The 19,322-nt window shown below is 35.9% G+C and overlaps 1 protein-coding gene across 1 annotated transcript in view; it reads right to left on the bottom strand.

Annotated features, from left to right (window-relative positions):
- Window positions 1-209: 209 nt before the first annotated feature.
- The window catches only part of PTPRQ (protein tyrosine phosphatase receptor type Q), a 204,133-nt gene continuing 185,020 nt past the window's right edge, over window positions 210-19,322 (bottom strand). Inside the window, exons 39-44 of the mRNA XM_047867339.1 lie at window positions 16,414-16,548; window positions 16,090-16,215; window positions 14,824-14,972; window positions 5,549-5,684; window positions 484-607; window positions 210-247 (exon numbers count right to left, since the gene is read on the bottom strand). Of these exons, the coding sequence (XP_047723295.1) occupies window positions 210-247; window positions 484-607; window positions 5,549-5,684; window positions 14,824-14,972; window positions 16,090-16,215; window positions 16,414-16,548 (708 nt within the window). The remainder of the gene's footprint in view (window positions 248-483; window positions 608-5,548; window positions 5,685-14,823; window positions 14,973-16,089; window positions 16,216-16,413; window positions 16,549-19,322) is intronic.

The following is a 19,322-nucleotide window of genomic DNA, read 5'->3' as shown; positions in this document are numbered from 1 at the left end:
TGCATATTTATTCTGTACAAAACAAATAATTATCCTCAATTAGCTATTTCCTACAACTATTCATAAAATGTCAATCCATTTAGTAAGGCACAGTAACAGAAACATTGAGATTTCTTTAAGGTTGTACATTTCAATTCAGAAGAGCGAGGGGGAAATTTTGGCCCCTGGGATTTGAAAATATCTTCAGTTTTAATGTTTGGTCTGGATATTTACATGGTGGTTTCTTCCCATTCAAGCTCAACATCACCTATAACATAAAGTAACATGTCACAAGAGATATTTTAACTGAAGCTACCAGTTAAAAATATTTAAGTGCTTCATGGCAAAAATACGAAGAGAGGCTATTATCTTAACTTGGATTAGAGATAAATAAAAAAAAAATTGTTATGTGCATTAGCCAAGCTATTAAAACATTTTCAACATGTGTTTATTTTATAATTAATCTCCTGGTAAACTAGTAAATTGTACAATTTGCCTGGTTACCTTCCATGGCATCCAAAGAGTCCATCTTCTGAAGTGCTGAATAGTTAACAAAACAGATGGGCTGGTTACTTCCTTTACTTGATAAGAGATCCAGAATGCACTGGTATAAAAAGATATACTGTGCCTAGACACCAAAGAAAGAGTGGTTAAATACATGGATAGGGAGGAGATTTTTCTTAGAAGGGGAACTATACCATTACAGTGAAAAGTAATGCTGAATTTAATAAATGGTAAACAGCTAGAAGAAGCACAGAACTTACCATGTATATAAATGATTTTCTATCATTTCAAACATAAGGTTTTCTAAGTTCCTGTGGCTTCTTGTTTCTTTTTTTTTAATACTTATTAAAACCCATGCTAATATGTTTCTGCTTGCTGTGATTATTTTAAAAAGTAGCAAATTAGATTATTTAAATCTATTTATGAATTTCCTTTTTCCTCTTAGGTCTAAATTAGTAATTTTTTCCTATAAATAGTTTTCTTTTTAGAATGATTAGCATGGTTGTTGGCATGCAGATGCTAAATTTGCTTTCACTATCTGTGAGTGAGCGTATCTATACACCATCAGCACATTTAAAATACATTTAACAATTCTGTTAATCACCTGACACTTGGCCTACTTAATGTCAAGTTTCTGGTCTTTATTTGTAACTATAAGGTAGTTGATCACTGAAATGTCCTAACACTCACACTCTGGACAAGGACTCCTAACATTTCCTCTGAATGTTTAGGCTAAATTCAGTACTATCTAGCTTCTTGAAGTTTTTTTCAATATAATTCAGTAACCTGTTAGCATTTCTGAGTTTGGACTTTCACAAAGATACTTAAGGTCAAGTCATAGAAAATCATCCTCACTTTTACATAGGAAACAACTGATGTTAAAGGAATATAACCAAATATATATACATATATATACACAGACAGACACACACACACACACACACACACACACACAACTAATTTAATAGAATGTCCTCTATCTATCTATCTTCAGAGGTTATATTCATATCTATTGCTACTGTATATCAAAATCTTTTTGGAATTTCTTCACTGAAACTGTCTTCAGAAACTGTTGGTCATTATTATGAATATCTATTTCTTCATGAATTACAAAATGTTTCCAAACATCTCATCTCATCTCATCTCATCTCATCTCATCTCATCTCATCAGAATGTCAGTTCTGTGAGGGCAGGACTCTGTCACACTCATTGCTATATTCCCATTGCCTGTAATAGTGCCTGGCATGTAGCAGTTACGTAACAAATGTTTGTTGACTTAGTACCATTTAATTCTCATTCCTAGCCAACCTTTATCATTCAAGGAACAATTTCATGAGGACAACGTTCAGAAGTCAAAAGGGATTAGGTTTTATAAGTGAGTGCACGATCAAGTTGCATAATTCAGTTTTGGTAAGAAATAAAGTGTTGTTAGAAAGTAATAAAAATTCTGTTGAAATTACTAGTAAATTATTTCTCAAGGTAATTCTAAAAAAGTGTTTTCAAATATACGTCCCACGATGAATAACATTATTGGCAGAAATATACGGACACAATACAGCTTCTCCAAAAATGACAATCTTGGAATTTATGAGTTTTGGTATTTTTTATAAAATCGCATTTGAATTTGAAGTCACATTTGATATGTGAAGCTTCTGACTGTCCCAGTCTCATTTTCTCCACTGGAAAGAATGATGTGTGTAAATTCTGCCAGCAGGGCAGGCTGAGCTCCACGGCCAGTACTATATTTTCCAAGATCCCTCTGTCATGGTGTGTTATTGCCAAAGAGGCAGTGAGTTCAATTCCAGCTTCTACCTTAGATAATCATGGTATCTTAAGAATTAAACTTTTCTGATGTTTGACTTCCTCATGTGGAAGATCATAACACCTATGTTGTGATATTTAAAGGATTTAATATATATAAAGTGCCTGGCAAAAAACTACATACGACAAATATATGAGTTTTTTTTTCTTTTACCCTAAGGCTTCACATCTGTTAACTTCCAGGAAAACCACAGCAGGGAAGGGCCTCATCCAGATTAACCCTTATTGGAAGTACCGAAAGCATATCAGCATGTTATCTTATTGCATACTATTCTCTCAGAAAGTTCTTGGGGCTGCTATGAACTATTTTTTGGTAGACAATGAAAGAACTCATAGCTCTCTCCTGGGTCTGGGCCATGCCCCTCTGGGGCCTTTTAGTGGCAAAATATTGCTGAGGTTCCCACCTCCTCACCCCTGCCCATGGCTACTGTAGCATGTGCCAAGATAGCATTCTTTATAGAAATTGGAACTACTCCCCAGTGCAACAGAAGAAAATAAGAAACCACTCTTGGGCAAGGCAATAGTGGTTTGTAAGGACTGGAGTCAAGAACTGTGGTCATTTTCCTTTTTTATCACCACAGAAAAAAGACAGGAAAGAGCATAACTTTGGGAATGAAGTGAGGTGAAAGAGAGCTTTTGAGAACCAGCTTTTCAGCAAGTAGGGAATCCAGAAGAATTCTGTCAGATATTTACCGCATGCTGCATGTTGGTGCTTTAGATACTTTCTCTTATTTGATACTGACAATAAATTTGTGAAAAGTAAAACATGGCTATTTTACAAAAGAGAAATAACTAAAAGAGTTTAATTAAACAAAGTCACAGACCAGCAATTAATTAGCTGAGCTAGAATCTTAACTCAATTTTCTGACCTCAAAACTCATGCTCTTTCTATTCCCTTGCCTACCCTGCAACATAGTACTCGGGCTGGTTAAACAAGCATAACATATGAAGCTTATAGCATATACTGAGCACTAAATTGTGTGAAATTATTAACCGGCATTCTTGAACATACACTTTACAAAGTCTGGTGCCACAAAACTTAGAGCAAGTCAAAATGTTTCCAATTTTTATTATCTGAGGATTGACTCTAGATTCTAAAAGGAAACAATATCCCTATCAGCCCCACCCTCTATAATATCCAAAAGAGTCAACCAATCTTGATCATTGTCAAGAACACTGAGTGCTTGTGCACATGTGTACATCCAGGAACATGGGAGGAAAATGTTAGCTTTCTATTTATTCTTATTGTTAACAAAAATAAGAAAGAATTTGGGTTTAAATAATGGTTAATAGTTGGATTTATATTGGATCCCTTATAATTGAGGACACCTAATTTGTGGGCTCACTGCAAAATGAAAATGTGAGTTTCCTCCCTCAAAAAATATTAATGATTTTCAAGACAGTGACAGTAAACACTGCATCAAGTGCCCTTTTGAGCATGGGCCCTGTGAGATTGTGCCTGTCACACCCAGGAAGTCAACCCTGGTCACAAGTTATATTCCGTTTCTGAAGTATCCTAAAGGAAGAGTCATACTTCACTCATTTGTTCCCTTTCAGCATAGAAGAGAATGTACATGGATTACATTACCTAATTTTACCTAACCATCACAAAACTGAAGTGGCTTAGAAAGATTCCTACAAAGAGACTGTGGGTTGAAGGCAGTATTTATCATATAAGCCCAAATGAATGACAAGGAAACAGCAAGGCTGAAATTCTTTGTACCTCTAGAATAATCTTATGGTCATTCTAGTCGGTAAAAACAACAGTGTAATGAAATCTGATAAAAAGCTAGATCACTTGTTCAAAAATTATAAATAATTTAGAACATGTATTTAAAATCACGATTGAAATAGAATTACCTTGTGCTAAGTGTATATTTTATCTTTTGAAAATAATGATAATATGAGAGCATCATAATTAGCAAGATTTCAAAATATTGCTTATTTGATCTTTATTACATGTTTTTTATTTCTCATTTTGTATGCTTTATAATTTATATAATTGTTCAATCTACATTTAAAAAATAAATATAGAATTATTGGAGTTGAATGTGCAAATATTTTTCCTGAAAGGGACGTGCAGTCCACAAAGTTTAGATGTCTCTGGTCCAGCCAGCATCTTCCTAAGAACATTAATGTTCCCCTACATGGCATTGTAAGTTCTGGGGTCAAAAAAGGTTCAAGGATTTCATAATCATGTAAGTTTGGTAAAAGATGCCCACAGGGGCTCTACATTTGTAATTGTAATGCAAAGTAGCATAGAGCCTTTAAGAAATTTTAAGATCAGTTTAACTTCTTTTCAAACTTATTAAAGCCAAGAACCTGTTTTCTCACACCTTTAATAACTAGGATGCTATTTGTGTTTTCTAGTAGGTATTGTGGAAAATATGGTTAAGGCAGGTCTGTATATTTACTGTGAAAAAATTTCTAGTTGAAGAACATAAAAATACCAATTCATATATACAGACAGAAACATCTTACATGTTACCATTAGACAGACTTGGGCTTGAATTGTGGTTCTGAAACTAATTAATAGTATAACCTTATTATATCATTTAAATTCTTCAAAGGGAACATCTACTTCCCTACTTATAAAGCAAAGCCAATAACTGCTAGTCTGTTGATTAGTTTTATTGGCACTTCTTTACAAATAAAGGATTAAATGAGATAATACACGTTAAGGATTTAGTATTACACTGTGTGACTTTTTTAATGAAGAAAAAAATATTTTTTATAAACATTTTTGCCTACAAACCAAAACAATAGAACAAAACACTCCAAGATAGTTAGTTGATAGTATGCTATGGTGATCATTAGTACTACTATACAATAGGGGTAAATATGGACAAATGAAATACTTAAAACCCCATAACAGTATTTTAAACTTTTCCCAAATATAATTTTTAGCATGTTTACAAAAGAAATTGATTTGATTCATTTCCTAAGCTTCTCAAATTTGCCAGATGCTAAAGACAGATCAATTTTATGAATTATTTTCTATATACTTACCAGTATAAATAAAGTAGGATGACCAGTGAGTAACAGTGCACAGGGGTGACTATGCTGCATGAGCTGCCCTTCCCCAATCCCCCCCCCCCCAGGAGGTTTATAATATAGCAAAAGAGAGCAGAGCGGCTGCTATGCAAATAAGGTTTCAAGTCCATGCCCAACCAGATTGCTGCCACTAATATCCTCCCTGTAGAAATTGTAGAGCTGACACTGCACACGGTTTTAGACATCTTACCAGGTTCTGCACCATGCACATTCTTTCACTTCTCAGTTCAGCTACTAATCCATATATATCCACAAAATCATGATCATTTATGTGTTGTGTTAAGTGGTCCAGAGCAATAAAAACTCCAGTTCTTCCAACTCCAGCACTGCAGGAAGAGTGAATATTGTTCAGCAAAAGATTGTTCATGTTGATAGTAAAGAAGAAAATGAATTATGATAATAATAAATCCTAAACAGTTCTTTTTCTTATTTGGAGGTAGATTTTCTTTGGAGTGTGTTTGGATTTGTATTGTTACCAAGACTAGATAGACCAAGATGATTATCATTAGCACTCTCATCAAATGTTTGAGTTTTTTTTAAATGTGAAATTTATTGTCAAATTGGTTTCCATACAACACCCAGTGCTCAGCCCAACAGGTGCCCTCCTCAATGCCCATCACTCACTTTCCCTCCCTCCCATCCCCCATCAACCCTCAGTTTATTCTCAGTTTTTAAGAGTCTCTTATGGTTTGCCTCCCTCCCTTTCTAACTTTTTTTTTCCCCCTTCCCCTTCCCCATGGTCTTCTGTTAAGTTTCTCAGGATCCACATAAGAGTGAAAACATATGGTATCTGTCTTTCTCTGTATGACTTATTTCACCTAGCATAACACTCTCCAGTTCCATCCATGTTGCTACAAAGGGCCAGATTTCATTCTTTCTCATTGCCAAGTAGTATTCCATTGTATATATAAACCACAACTTCTTTATCCATTCATCAATTGATGGACATTTAAGCTCTTTCCATAATTTGGCTATTGTTGAAAGTGCTGCTATAAATATTGGGGTACAAGTGCCACTATGCATCAGCACTCCTGTATCCCTTGGGTAAATTCCTAGCAGTGCTATTGCTGGGTCATAGGGTAGATCGGTAGATCGATTTTAAATTTTTTGAGGAAACTCCACACTGTTTTCCAGAGAGGCTGCACCAGTTTGCATTCCCACCAAGAGTGCAAGAGGGTTCTTGTTTCTCCACATCCTCTCCAGCATCTATAGTCTGATTTGTTCATTTTAGCCACTCTGACTGGCATGAGGTGATATCTCAGTGTGGTTTTGATTTGTATTTCCCTGATGAGGAGTGATGTTGAGCATGTTTTCATGGGCCTGTTGGCCATCTGGATGTCTTCTTTAGAGAAGTGTCTATTCATGTCTTCTGCCCATTTCTTCACTGGATTATTTGTTTTTTGGGTGTGGAGTTTGGTAAGTTCTTTATAGATTTTGGATACTAGCCCTTTGTTCGATATGTCATTTGCAAATATCTTTTCCCATTCCGTTGGTTGCCTTTTAGTTTTGTTGATTGTTTCCTTTGCTGTGCAGAAGCTTTTTATCTTGATGAGGTCCCAATAGTTCATTTTTGCTTTTAATTCTCTTGCCTTTGGAGATGTGTCAAGTAAGAAATTGCTGCAGCTGAGGTCAGAGAGGTTTTTTCCTGCTTTCTCCGCTAGGGTTTTGATGGTTTCCTGTCTCACATTCAGATCCTTTATCCATTTTGAGTTTATTTTTATGAATAGTGTAAGAAAGTAGTCTAGTGTCATTCTTCTGCATGTTGCTGTCCAGCTCTCCCAGAACCATTTGTTAAAGAGACTTTTTTCCATTGGATATGCTTTCTTGCTTTGTCAAAGATTAGTTGGCCATACTTTTGTGGGTCCAATTCTGGAGTCTCTATTCTATTCCATTGGTCTATGTGTCTGTTTTTGTGCCAATACCATGCTGTCTTGATGATAACAGCTTTGTAGTAGAGGCTAAAGTCTGGGATTGTGATGCCTCCTGCTTTGGTTTTCTTCTTCAATATTACTTTGACTCTTCGGGGCCTTTTGTGGTTCCATACAAATTTTAGGATTGCTTGTTCTAGCTTTGAGAAGAATGCTGGTGCAATTTTGATTAGGATTGCATTGAATGTATAGATAGCTTTGGGTAGTATTGACATTTTAACAATATTTATTCTTCCAACCCATGAGCACAGAATGTTTTTCCATTTCTTTGTTATCCTCTTCAATTTCCTTCATAAGCTTTCTATAGTTTTCAGCATACAGATTTTTACATCTTTGGTTAGGTTTATTTATAGGTATCTTATGCTTCTTGGTGCAATTGTGAATGGGATCAGTTTCGTTTTTTGTCTTTCTGTCACTTCATTATCAGTGTATAAGAATGCAACTGATTTCTGTACATTGATTTTGTATCCTGTGACTTTGCTGAATTCATGTATCAGTTTTAGCAGACTTTTGGTGAGTCTAATGGGTTTTCCATGTATAGTACCATGTAATCTGTAAGAAGTGAAAGCTTGACTTCATCTTTGTGAATTTTGATGTATTTGATTTCCTTTTGTTGTCTGATTGCTGATGCTAGAACTTCCAACACTATGTTAAACAAGAGCGGTGAGAGTGGACATCCCTGTTGTGTTCCTGATCTCAGGGGGAGAGCTCTCAATTTTTCCCCATTGAGGATGAGATTAGCTGTGGGCTTTTCATAAATGGCTTTTATGATGTTTAAGTATGTTCCTTCTATCCCAACTGTCTTGAGGGTTTTTCTTAAGAAAGGATGCTGAATTTTGTCAAATGCTTTTTCTGCATCAATTCACAGAATCATGTGGTTCTTATCTTTTCTTTTATTAATGTGATGTATCACGTTGATTGATTTGTGAATACTGAAACTAGCCCTTGCAGCTCAGGAATGAATCCCATTGATCATGGTGAATAATTCTTTTTACATGCTGTTGAATTCAGTTTGCTAGTATCTTGTTGAGAATTTTTTCATCCATATTCATCAGGGATATTAGCCTGTAGTTCTTTTTTTTTTCTGGGTCTCTGTCCGATTTGGGAATCAAAGTAATGTTGGCTTCATAGAATGAGTCTGGAAGTTTTCCTTCCCTTTCTATGTTTTGGAACAGCTTGAGAAGGATAGGTATTATCTCTTCTTTAAATGTCTGGTAGAATTCCCCAGGGAAGCCATCTGGTCCTGGACTCTTATTTGTTGGGAGATTTTTGATAACTGATTCAATTTCTTCTCTGGTTATGGGTCTGTTCAAATTTTCTATTTCTTCCTGTTTGAATTTTGGAAGTTTGTGGGTGTTTAGGAATTTGTCCATTCTTCCAGGTTGTCCAGGTTGCTGGCATATAATTTTTCATAGTATTCCCTGATAATTGCTTGTATTTATGAGGGATTGGTTGTAATAATTCCATTTTAATTAATGATTTTATCTATTTGGGTCCTCTCCCTTTTCTTTTTGAGAAGGCTGGCTAGAGATTTATCAATTTTGTTTATTTTTTAAAAAAACAAACTCTTGGTTTCATTGATCTGCTCTGCTGTTTTTTTTTAAAATTCTTTATTGTTTATTTCTGCTCTGACCTTTATTATTTCTCTTCTTCTGCTGGGTTGGGGTGTCTTTGCTGTTCTGCTTCTAGTTCCTTTAGGTGTGCTGTTAGATTTTGTATTTGGGATTTTTCTTGTTTCTTGAGATAGGCCTGAATTGCAATGTATTTTCCTCTCAGGACTGCCTTTGCTGCATCCCAAAGTGTTTGGATTGTTGTATTTTCATTTTCATTTGTTTCCATATATTTTTAAATTTCTTCTCTAATTGCCTGGTTGACTTATTCATTCTTTAGTAGGGTGTGCTCTAACCTCCATGCTTTTGGAGGTTTTCTAGACTTTTTCCTGTAGTTGATTTCAAGTTTCATAGCATTGTGGTTTGAAAGTGTGCATGGTATGATCTCAATTATTTTATACTTATTAAGGGCTCTTTTGTGACCCAGTATGTGATCTATCTTGGACAATTTTACATGTGCACTCGAGAAAAAAGTATATTCTGTTGCTCTGGGATGCAGAGTTCTAAATATGTCTGTCAAGTCCATCTGATCCAATGTATCATTCAGGGCCCTTGTTTCTTTATTGATTCTGTGTCTAGATGATCTATCCAGTGTTGTAAGTGGAGTATTAAAGTCCCCTGCAATTTCCAAATTCTTATCAATAAGGTTGCCTATGTTTGTGATTGTTTAATATATTTGGGGCTCCTGTATTCGGTGCCTAGACATATACAATTGTTAGCTCTTCCTGATGGATAGACCCTGTAATTATTATATAATGTCCTTCTTCATCTCTTGTTACAGCCTTTAATTTAAAGTCTAGTTTGTCTGATATAAGTATGGCTACTCCAGCTTTCTTTGACTTCCAGTGGCATGACAGATAGTTCTCCATCCCCTCACTTTCAATCTGAAGGTGTCCTCAGGTCTAAAATGAGTCTCTTGTAGACAGCAAATAGATGGGTATTGTTTTTTTTTAATCCATGCTGATACCCTGTGTCTTTTGGTTGGCGCATTTAATCCACTTACATTCAGTGTTATTATTGAAAGATAATGGGTTTAGAGTCATTGTGATATCTGTAGGTTTCATGCTTGTAGTGATGTCTCTGGTACTTTGTGGTCCTTGTAACATTTCACTCATAGAGTCCTCCTTAGGATCTCTTGTAGGGCTGGCTTAGTGATGATGAATTCCTTCAGTTTTTGTTTGTTTGGAAAACCTTTATCTCTCCTATTCTGAATGACACACTTGCTGGATAAAGGGTTCTTGGCTGCATATTTTTTCTGTTCATCACATTGAAGATTTCCTGCCATTCGTTTCTGGCCTGCCAAGTTTCAGTAGATAGGTCTGCTACTACACTTTGTGTCTACCTTTGTATGTTAGGGCCTGTTTATCCCTAGCTGCTTTCAGAATTCTCTCTTTATCCTTGTATTTCGCCAGTTTCACTATGATATGTTGTACAGAAGATCGATTCAAGTTACATCTGAAGGGAGTTCTCTGTACCTCTTGGATTTCAATGCCTGTTTCCTTCCCCATATCAGGGAAGTTCTCAGCTAGGATTTGTTCAAGTACACCTTCAGCCCCTTTCTCTCTCTCTTCCTCTTCTGGAATTCCTATAATACAGATATTGTTCCATTTGATTGCAATACTTAGTTCTCTAATTCTCCCCTCATACTCCTGGATTTTTTTCTCTCTTTTTCTCAGCTTCCTCTTTTTCCATAATTTTACCTTCTAATTCAGCTATTGTCTCCTCTGTCTCTTCAATCCATGCTATTTTTTTTTAACCAGTTGAACTTTTCCTCTTTCATAATATTTTAAGGGGTGTATTCGGAGAAGTGTACAGATTATATGTTTGTTTCAAGTTTTTATTTAAATTGTAGTTAGTTAACATGTAGTGTAATAATGGTTATAGGAGTAGAATTTAGTGATTTAACACTTACATACAACACCCAGTGCTCCTCACAAGTGCCCTCCTTAATCCCCATCACCCATTTAGCCCATCTTCCACTCACCTGCCTTCCATCAACTTTCAGTTTGTTCTCTATAGTTAAGAGTCTCTTATGGTTTGCCTTTTTCTTTATTTTTCATTCCCCTGTGTTCATCTGTTTTGTTCCTTAAGTTCCACATATGAATGAAATCATATGGTATCTGTCTTTCTCTGAGTGACTTATTTCACTTAGCACAATATACTCTAGCTCCGTCCACATCATTGCAAATGGCAAGATTTCATTCCTTTTGATGGCTGAGTAATATTCCATTATATATACATACATATCAAGAAGTTTTTTTTTAAACTGTTGAACATTTTTAACACCAGAAACTTTGTATTGCACATATTTTTGGTTACGAATAGAAATGCTGAATATTAAAAATGCCAACTGTTTAGCCCTACAGCATTTACTCTGCTTCTTACTGGCAGTCTCTCATCTGTTCTTTTCACTTTCTTTTCTTAGAATTTTTTTTACTTCCTATAGATAATAAAATTGAAAAGCTATTTCCTTTTAAGAAATTAGCTTAGGGTTGCCTGGGTGGCTCAGTCAGTTAAGCATTTGACTTCGGCTCAGGTCACAATCTCATGGTTTGTGAGTTTGAACCCTGCATCAGGTTGTGTGCTGACAGCTCAGAGCCTGGAGCCTGCTTCGGATTCTGGGTCTCCCTCTCTCTCTATCCCTCCCCGACTAGTGTTCTGTCTCTCTCTGTCTCTCAAAAATAAATAAATGTAAAAAAAAGTTTTTTTAATTAAAAAAAGAAATTAGTTTCATACCCAAGGACAAGTATGTGCTCCATAGAAATCATGGACTGATAAACTTGACAAGATTTATGCAGAAATTCCCATTACAAGAAAAAGACTCATAGCTATTCCAATGGTTAACACAGGAAGTAAATATAAAAAAAGAAAAAAAGACACAGGGAAGGCCACCTAGTCTTATAAATGTTACTTTGAACAACATAAAATTGCCATTTTTGTAGGTAAGAAATAACTGAATCTTAGCAATTTCCCATGATTCAGCCATATACGAAATAATGAGCATTACAACATAAATCCAATTATGGTAACACATATATACACATGCCTGAACAGAGTAATTGGTTATTACATTATTCAATATATTTTGAATGTCAGACCCTGTCCAGGCATCTGGGGTGCAGCTATGAACAACAATCCAAAGTCCCTGCACTTGAGGAGCTTGTTTTCTAGAGGACAGTGAAGGGCAGTACACAAATACTGCATAGAATGTGCCTGGCGGTAATAAGCACTATGAAGAAAGAGAAATCAGGTTAAGGAGAAGGTGTCTCTGATTATGTAATATTTGGAAAGAAACTCGCATAAGGGAGCACACAGTGTGAGAGGAGCACTGCAGCCAGAGGGTGTGTCTGGGGAGGTGTGCGTGGAGCATGTTCTGCATGTTGGAAGAAGAGCAAGGAGCCGAGGGCCGGGGGACTGCCGTGGAGAGGTGACAGGGGAGAGGCGTCAGAGTACTTGCTGCAGGGCCGCAGGTGGAGCGCGAGAGCAAGGGCACAGTCAGGGATGACTCCGGGTTCTGGCACCACGGGGAGTGGACTTGCAGTTTACCAAGATGGGGACTGAGAAGGTGGAGTGAGGTTGGAGACTGAATCAAATGTTCTGTTTTGGACACATCAAAGTTTCAGTTTTGTGGTCATTCAGGTTGTCACATTAAATTGGCAGTTAAATGTACATCTAAGTTGAGGTGAGAAGCTGGGGTTAGAGATAAAAATTTAGTAGACTTTTTTTTTAATTAAAAAAATTTTTTTTTCAACATCTATTTATTTTTGGAACAGAGAGAGACAGAGCATGAATGGGGGAGGGGCAGAGAGAGAGGGGGACACAGAATCGGAAACAGGCTCCAGGCTCTGAGCTGTCAGCATAGAGCCCGACGCGGGGCTCGAACTCACGGACCGCGAGATCGTGACCTGGCTGAAGTCGGATGCTTAACCGACTGTGCCACCCAGGCGCCCCAGTTGAGTTTTAAATGATACCAAAAAGACTTATTAATTTGAGCATTCTTTTTTCTGATATTTCATCCATTTCTATTACAAAGGGGGAGACTCTCTCTCTCTCTCCCTCTCTGTCTGTCTTTCTATTGAAGTATAATTGACACACAATGTGACATTAGTTTCAGGTATACAACATAGTGATTTGGTTAAGTCTATAGATTATGCTATGTTCATCACAGTGTAGCTATTATCTGCTCTCTATTCTTTTTAAAATTTTTTTTAATGTTTATTTATTTTTGAAGGAGAGAGAGAGAGAGACAGACATGAGGGGGGAGGTACAGAGAGAAAGGGAGACACAAAATCCAAAGCAGGCTCTAGGCTTTGAACTGTCAGCACAGAGCTCGACGTGGGGCTTGAACCTATGGACTGCGATGTCATGACCTGAGCCAAAGTTGGACACTTAACCAACTGAGCCCCATGCTCTCTACTCTTTTTGAGGCTATAAGGGATTAGGTACTTTTCTTTTCTAATGGATGTTAGTGTCAGTATATGTGCAAGACACAAAGAAGCTAAAGGCAGCTACTGTTCATTAAAAATTTTAATAATCAGTGACCCAGCTTAACAGGAATAGTTGACTTTAGAAGCAAGCTGTTAATCTATTTATATCATATACTATTTTGATGAAAATGTTATGTTTAGGGAGGGGAAATGGAAATAAGACAGTAAAAATGAGGCTTTTAATCTTTGTTCTGTATGCTTTTTAAACCTAAATATTGTTTAGATATTTTGTAATGAGCAAGCATTTATGTATTACCTTTATAATTTAAAAAAATGTAAAATATTCCTAGAAAATATATAATCATTTAAATCACATATTGAATTTTCTCCTCTAAATAAAAGTAAAAAACTTGGATGGATTAATATTTTCTTACATCTTTAACCAGACTGATTACAGCATACACCTGTTAGAAAAATGATCAGTTATTGGAAAAATTATAATTAATAATTTATTAATTATTAATGTGACTAAGTACTGTTACCTAATAATTTTATTTCAGTAATAGATATGTAACAAACAACTTACCATTTTAACCATATTTAAGTACACAACTCAGTTGGCATGAAACACATTCACAACATTGTGCAACCATCACCACTATCCATTTCTAGAACTTTTTCATCATCCCAAGCAGAAGTTCTCATGAAACAACTAACTAAACACCATATGCATTATAACTCCCCATCTCTCTCTCCCTCAAGTCCCTGGTAACCACAATTTTACTTTCTGTCTCTATGAATTTACCTATTCTAGGCATCTCATGTAAATGGAATCATAAAATAGTGTATTATTATCCACTTTTTCTCTAATTTACAAACCAATTGTTGAAGAGACACAAGTTGAGACTTATTTAGATCTATCATGTTAGAAAACACAAATTAAATCAATCTGTCCAGAAAAACTCTGAATGCTAAAAACCTTGAATTTTATTTCTAAGTATTAAATACCAATGAAAATGAGGAGACAATTTCAACTTGCAGTTATATTCTCTTAACCATGTTCAAAAAGCAGCCAAAGAAGGACATGAGAGTAGCTAAAGTTTGTACAAATTTGTTATAATACTTGGGTTGGTCACCCAATTTAATCTTTATTTTAGAGTTCATTTTCTTTTATTCTTTACAACTCAAATCTAAAAATTCTTTTTACAAAAAATTAAATTATGATAGTAGACTAATGCCAATTGAAATAATAAAGGATCTGATGTTTATTTGTAAAATTCTTAAAATCCTACACACACACACACACACACACACACACACACACACATCAATGAGGGGCTACAATTAAAAAAAATTTAAAGACTTTCCTTTGAGAGGCATAATCCAGTCAAGACTTCAGGAAAGTTCCCTTATCAATGGTATCATGATAATCAAAAGACACATTGGGTTTAAACACCATTTCTAGTGTTTCATATAAGGTTCTGAAAATATCTTCCTTACCTGCAGTGAACAATCATAGGTGTTGTGTCATGTGCTCTGCTTGCTCGAACCAACTTTACAAAGTGAACCAGAGGGGCACTGTTTTCAGGGACTCCATGCTCAGGCCAAGCAGTAAAGTTGCACTGTCTCACAGTCATACAATCTCCATGCTAGGCAACATGACAGATTATAGAAGCACGATACAATTATTAAAGTACCACAGTGAAGGTTTAAGGCAGCTTATGTCTTAGCTTTTGAAGGTGATCTTTTAAAAATGACTATTTACCAAACGGAAGAAACTATGTTTTCATGATTTCCTGCAAGACAGGTCTTCTATTATTGCTACAATAAAGCAAATTGCCTTTCAGCATGAATGGCAACAATAAAAAAGCTTACAAACAGAGGATAATATAGAGTGTTTATATTCAAATGTAATGTAACATTTCGTAGGACAAGAATTGTAGATTTTAAAACAATTTTGTTCCGGGGCACCTGGGTGGTTTAATTGGTGAAGCATGGTTCAGTCGGTTAAGCATCCGACTTTGGCTCAGGTCATGATCTCACGGTTCGTGAGTTCAAGCCCCATGTCGGGTTCTGTGCTGACAGCTAGAGCCTGGAGCCTGCTTCAGATTCTGTGTCTCCCTCTCTCTCTCTCGCTCTGAACCTTCCCCACTCACTCTCTGTCTCTGTCTCTCTCCCTCAAGAATAAGCATTTACAAATTAAAAATAAAAAAACCCAATTTTGTTCCAAAATGCAAACACATTCACCTATTATTCAAAACACAGGTAATGAGTGTCTGATAATGTTAGAAAGTATAAATTTCCTTAGATCGTTTTCTGTGTGTATAGGCATTTATACAAACTGGTAAGTGGGATCCCATACTATACCTTATGTATTGGTTCTGGATTAAATAGAAAATCAAATTATTAAGATGAGGAAAGAGATTACTGATTAAGGAAATTCCTGTTTTAAGTCAAATATTATAGTTTCTTCATCAAATAAAAACCTAATAATCTAGTTATTTCCTTCTTTTTTTCCTTTGTCTACCTAACAATTTGGTGATACTTGGTTAATGTAAACTTTAACCATGAGATTTGGAATTAAACAAAGTGACACAGATATTGAGATCAGTTACCAACTAAAAACTTTGGTTTAGAAAATATTAGGAAGGCACTGTTGAATGTAGAGGTATTGTTGCAAGGGGCAGTTCTGGAAATTAATTTTACTTCTAGACATTTAGAGACTCATATTTACTATTGTGTTCCCCTCCATTGCCTTTTTTTTACCCTTTCAATTTTCAGATCCCTGATGGTCCAATCTATTTGAACATCCTCCATTAGCTTTGTAATCACTATATCTCCAAAGACAGTAACTGGTTTGTTGTCCTCTGGCCAATACTGATGGCATCTGATCTGTATTCAGAGAAAATCACCAGTCATAAGAACCACTGTTATATTAGAATATATATCACAGTTATTGCTACTAAGTTAAAACTGCCTCATAGACAGATGTCTAAGTTATTGATGACTCACAGCATTAGCTGAAATTGTCACACATATATTAAGACAATTGTAAGATAACATCCTGTGAAAGATTTTTAAATAACTTACCCGTCCTTTTTCAAAACACTGTGTTAGCATTACTAATGTTTTTGCTCTGGTTTCCCATACCATTCTCCAAAAATCCCCAACTGTTCCTGGTAATGGACCTTGGGTGGCAATAAATTCATTTGGACATAGGTAGCCCTAAAAGGATATAATTACAACATTAAATATATATATATATATATATATATATATATATATATATGCAATACATAAAAATATACTGGTTGTAAAATATATAATAGAATGTTGAATTCACCTACAAATTCACTATCTTGAATGAAGTACCATTAATATTTTGTTCAATTTCTTTACAGTATTAAAAGATGTACATTCTTCCATTGAAATAATGTTTATGAGTTCCTACTGTGTGCTAGGCACTGTTCTAGGAATTGGGGATTCAAGCCCTGGTAAAGACACTAAAATTCTTCTTCTCATTTATCTTATATTCTAGTTAGGGGGAAATAGACATTGTCTATTAATAAGTCCATTAAATAACCAAATTACACAGAATTTTTAAAGTGATAAGTGCTATGAAAGAGGGTTTTCAGAAAATATGGTGTTCAGAACAGACTCATGGGTAATATCTTAGGGAAAATGTGAAGAAGGACGGGAGTCAGCTCTGCAAGATTTGGGGGAAAGTATTCCAGGTACGAAGTCAAGTGTAACAGCATTAGAGGAATAATATGTCTGGAATTTAATAGCAAGTGGCTGGAGTGGAGTAAATGAGGGAAGACAGTTACAGAAGATGATGTAAGAAAGAACAGGGGAGGGAGGATAAGGGTACTTTACATCCTAGTAGATAATTATAAGACTGATTTTTACTCTGGATGATACAGAAACCTGATGAAAGGCTTTCAACATTCAGTGTTCAAAGCATACACTCTATATGGTTTAGCAGTTTTACTCTGGTTTCTGTAAGAAGACCAGCCTATAGGGGTTAAAAAGTGAAAGGAGGGGGTACCTGGGTGGCTCATTAAACAAGTCTGATTCTTGATTTTGGCTCAGGTCATGATCTCAGTTTGTGGGATGGAGCTCCACATCAGGCTCTGCACTGACAGCATGGAGCCTACTTGGGATTCTCTCTCTCTTTCTCTCTGCCTTCCCCTGCTCATGTGCTTGCTCACTCTCTTTCCAAATAAATAAACACATACATACATACATACATACATACATACATACATACATATGTTTTTAAAAAGGTGAAAGAAGGAGAGTGGTTAGAAGGTTATTGCAACAATCCAACCATGGGGGTAATTTTGCTGACAAAAATGGGGATGGTGAGAAATGATAAGATATGGATATATTTTGAAGACAGAGTCAAGAGAATTTGCTGATGGACTGGATATTGGGTATAAGAATTTCAGAGGAAGATGGGGAAGACTTCTGGATGCAGATTTGAAGGGAAAATTAGGAATTTAAAATTGACATATTAAACCTGAAATCTTTGTTAGATATTCAAGTGGGAATATCATGAAGGCAATTGGGTATATGAGTCTGAAATTCAGGAAGACATCCAAACTGGATGCATAATTTGAAAGTAATCATTGCATAGGTCTCAGTTAAAACACAAGAATGGATGAAATCATGAGGAAATGCATTTGGAAAGAAATAATAAATTCAAGAATTGGGCTCTAGATAATTCCACTGTTTGGTGGTGGAGGAGATAACAGAGAACCAATGAAACTGAGAGGAAAGAGTCAAAGTTGTAGATGGAAAATCGAGAGAATGATGTCCTGGATACCCAATGAAGGAAGTGTTTCAAGGATGAGTAATGGTAATTATGGTAATTGAATAATGGTAATTGAATAGTAATCATTCGATTTATAAAATGTTTTCCAGTCATTTGCATTTCACTTTTTTTAGGGACTAAATGTCCTTTGGTACTATAGTATTCTATCAAAGTAGGGACAAATCTGTTTCTGATGTTATTACAGTTCATTTTCATCATGGGTTTAATATTTAATTTCTAATTATAGTAAAAATATATCCTTAAGTTAAAGTAATTTCAGGCATCTCAAGTTGACAAGAGAGATAATTGTGAGGTTTTGATGACTTTCTCATGTCCCATTGCATAGTGTTATTATTGTTAGCTCTCTTGAAAATATTTCTAAACTCATTTGTAAAGTTAGTGGCTGTTTATAGGGATGCAGTATCTTTTTTCCTCCCTACCTCTCTCCCACAGTCTATCCACTATCGAAATGTTCCAAGCTCTCTGTGAGTCCTAGCTTCAGGAGCACAATTCCCAAGAACAGCCAAGGGCAGAGGGATAAACACATATTAATCTAGTTACAGACCCTGGCCTGGAGTTTCCCAGTCTTAAGGCATTTCCCTCGGACCACCTTCTGGTCTTCCCTTTTCCTTTCCCCAGACTTGGTGTTCTGCTTTTCCATCTGAAGAGTAGTTATTTTGCTTTCTTCCTTACCTCCCTGTACAGTTTTCCTCCCTTTTCCTCTAGCACTCAGAGACAGAAATAAGAATCCAGTGTCCATTTGTAGATGGCTCCTGTCTTTTGCTTCTGGAAAAAGTGTTCATGAACTTTCAGATGGAGGTGCCATGGAACAAAATTGGGGAGTGGGGGGAAATATCAGATGTATATTTCTGAGAAGTCTTCACTCTTTCTGAGGGAAGACTGCCTGACTTTGGGGATGGTGAAGTAAGGGACACAATGATTTAATGGCTTTTCTATTTCCATCTGTTCCTGGCATTTCAAGCAAAGATTTACCCGAAAGCTAAGAGCAACAATATACTGCCCACTCCAATTCTGAAATCTTCCTTAATGTAGGGTGCTTTCCATCAGAGCCTGCTTACCATGCAGCTCAGTAATGATTTTGAATATCATTACATGTGGGTCATAGTGACTTTGTTGTAAGATTTATTATATTACAACATCACTTGATTATAGCAGGATATAT

This window comes from Prionailurus viverrinus, chromosome B4 (genome assembly GCF_022837055.1).
Source record: "Prionailurus viverrinus isolate Anna chromosome B4, UM_Priviv_1.0, whole genome shotgun sequence".
In the NCBI taxonomy this organism is placed as follows: Eukaryota; Metazoa; Chordata; class Mammalia; order Carnivora; family Felidae; genus Prionailurus; species Prionailurus viverrinus.
This window is presented reverse-complemented; position numbering and strand designations above follow the sequence as displayed.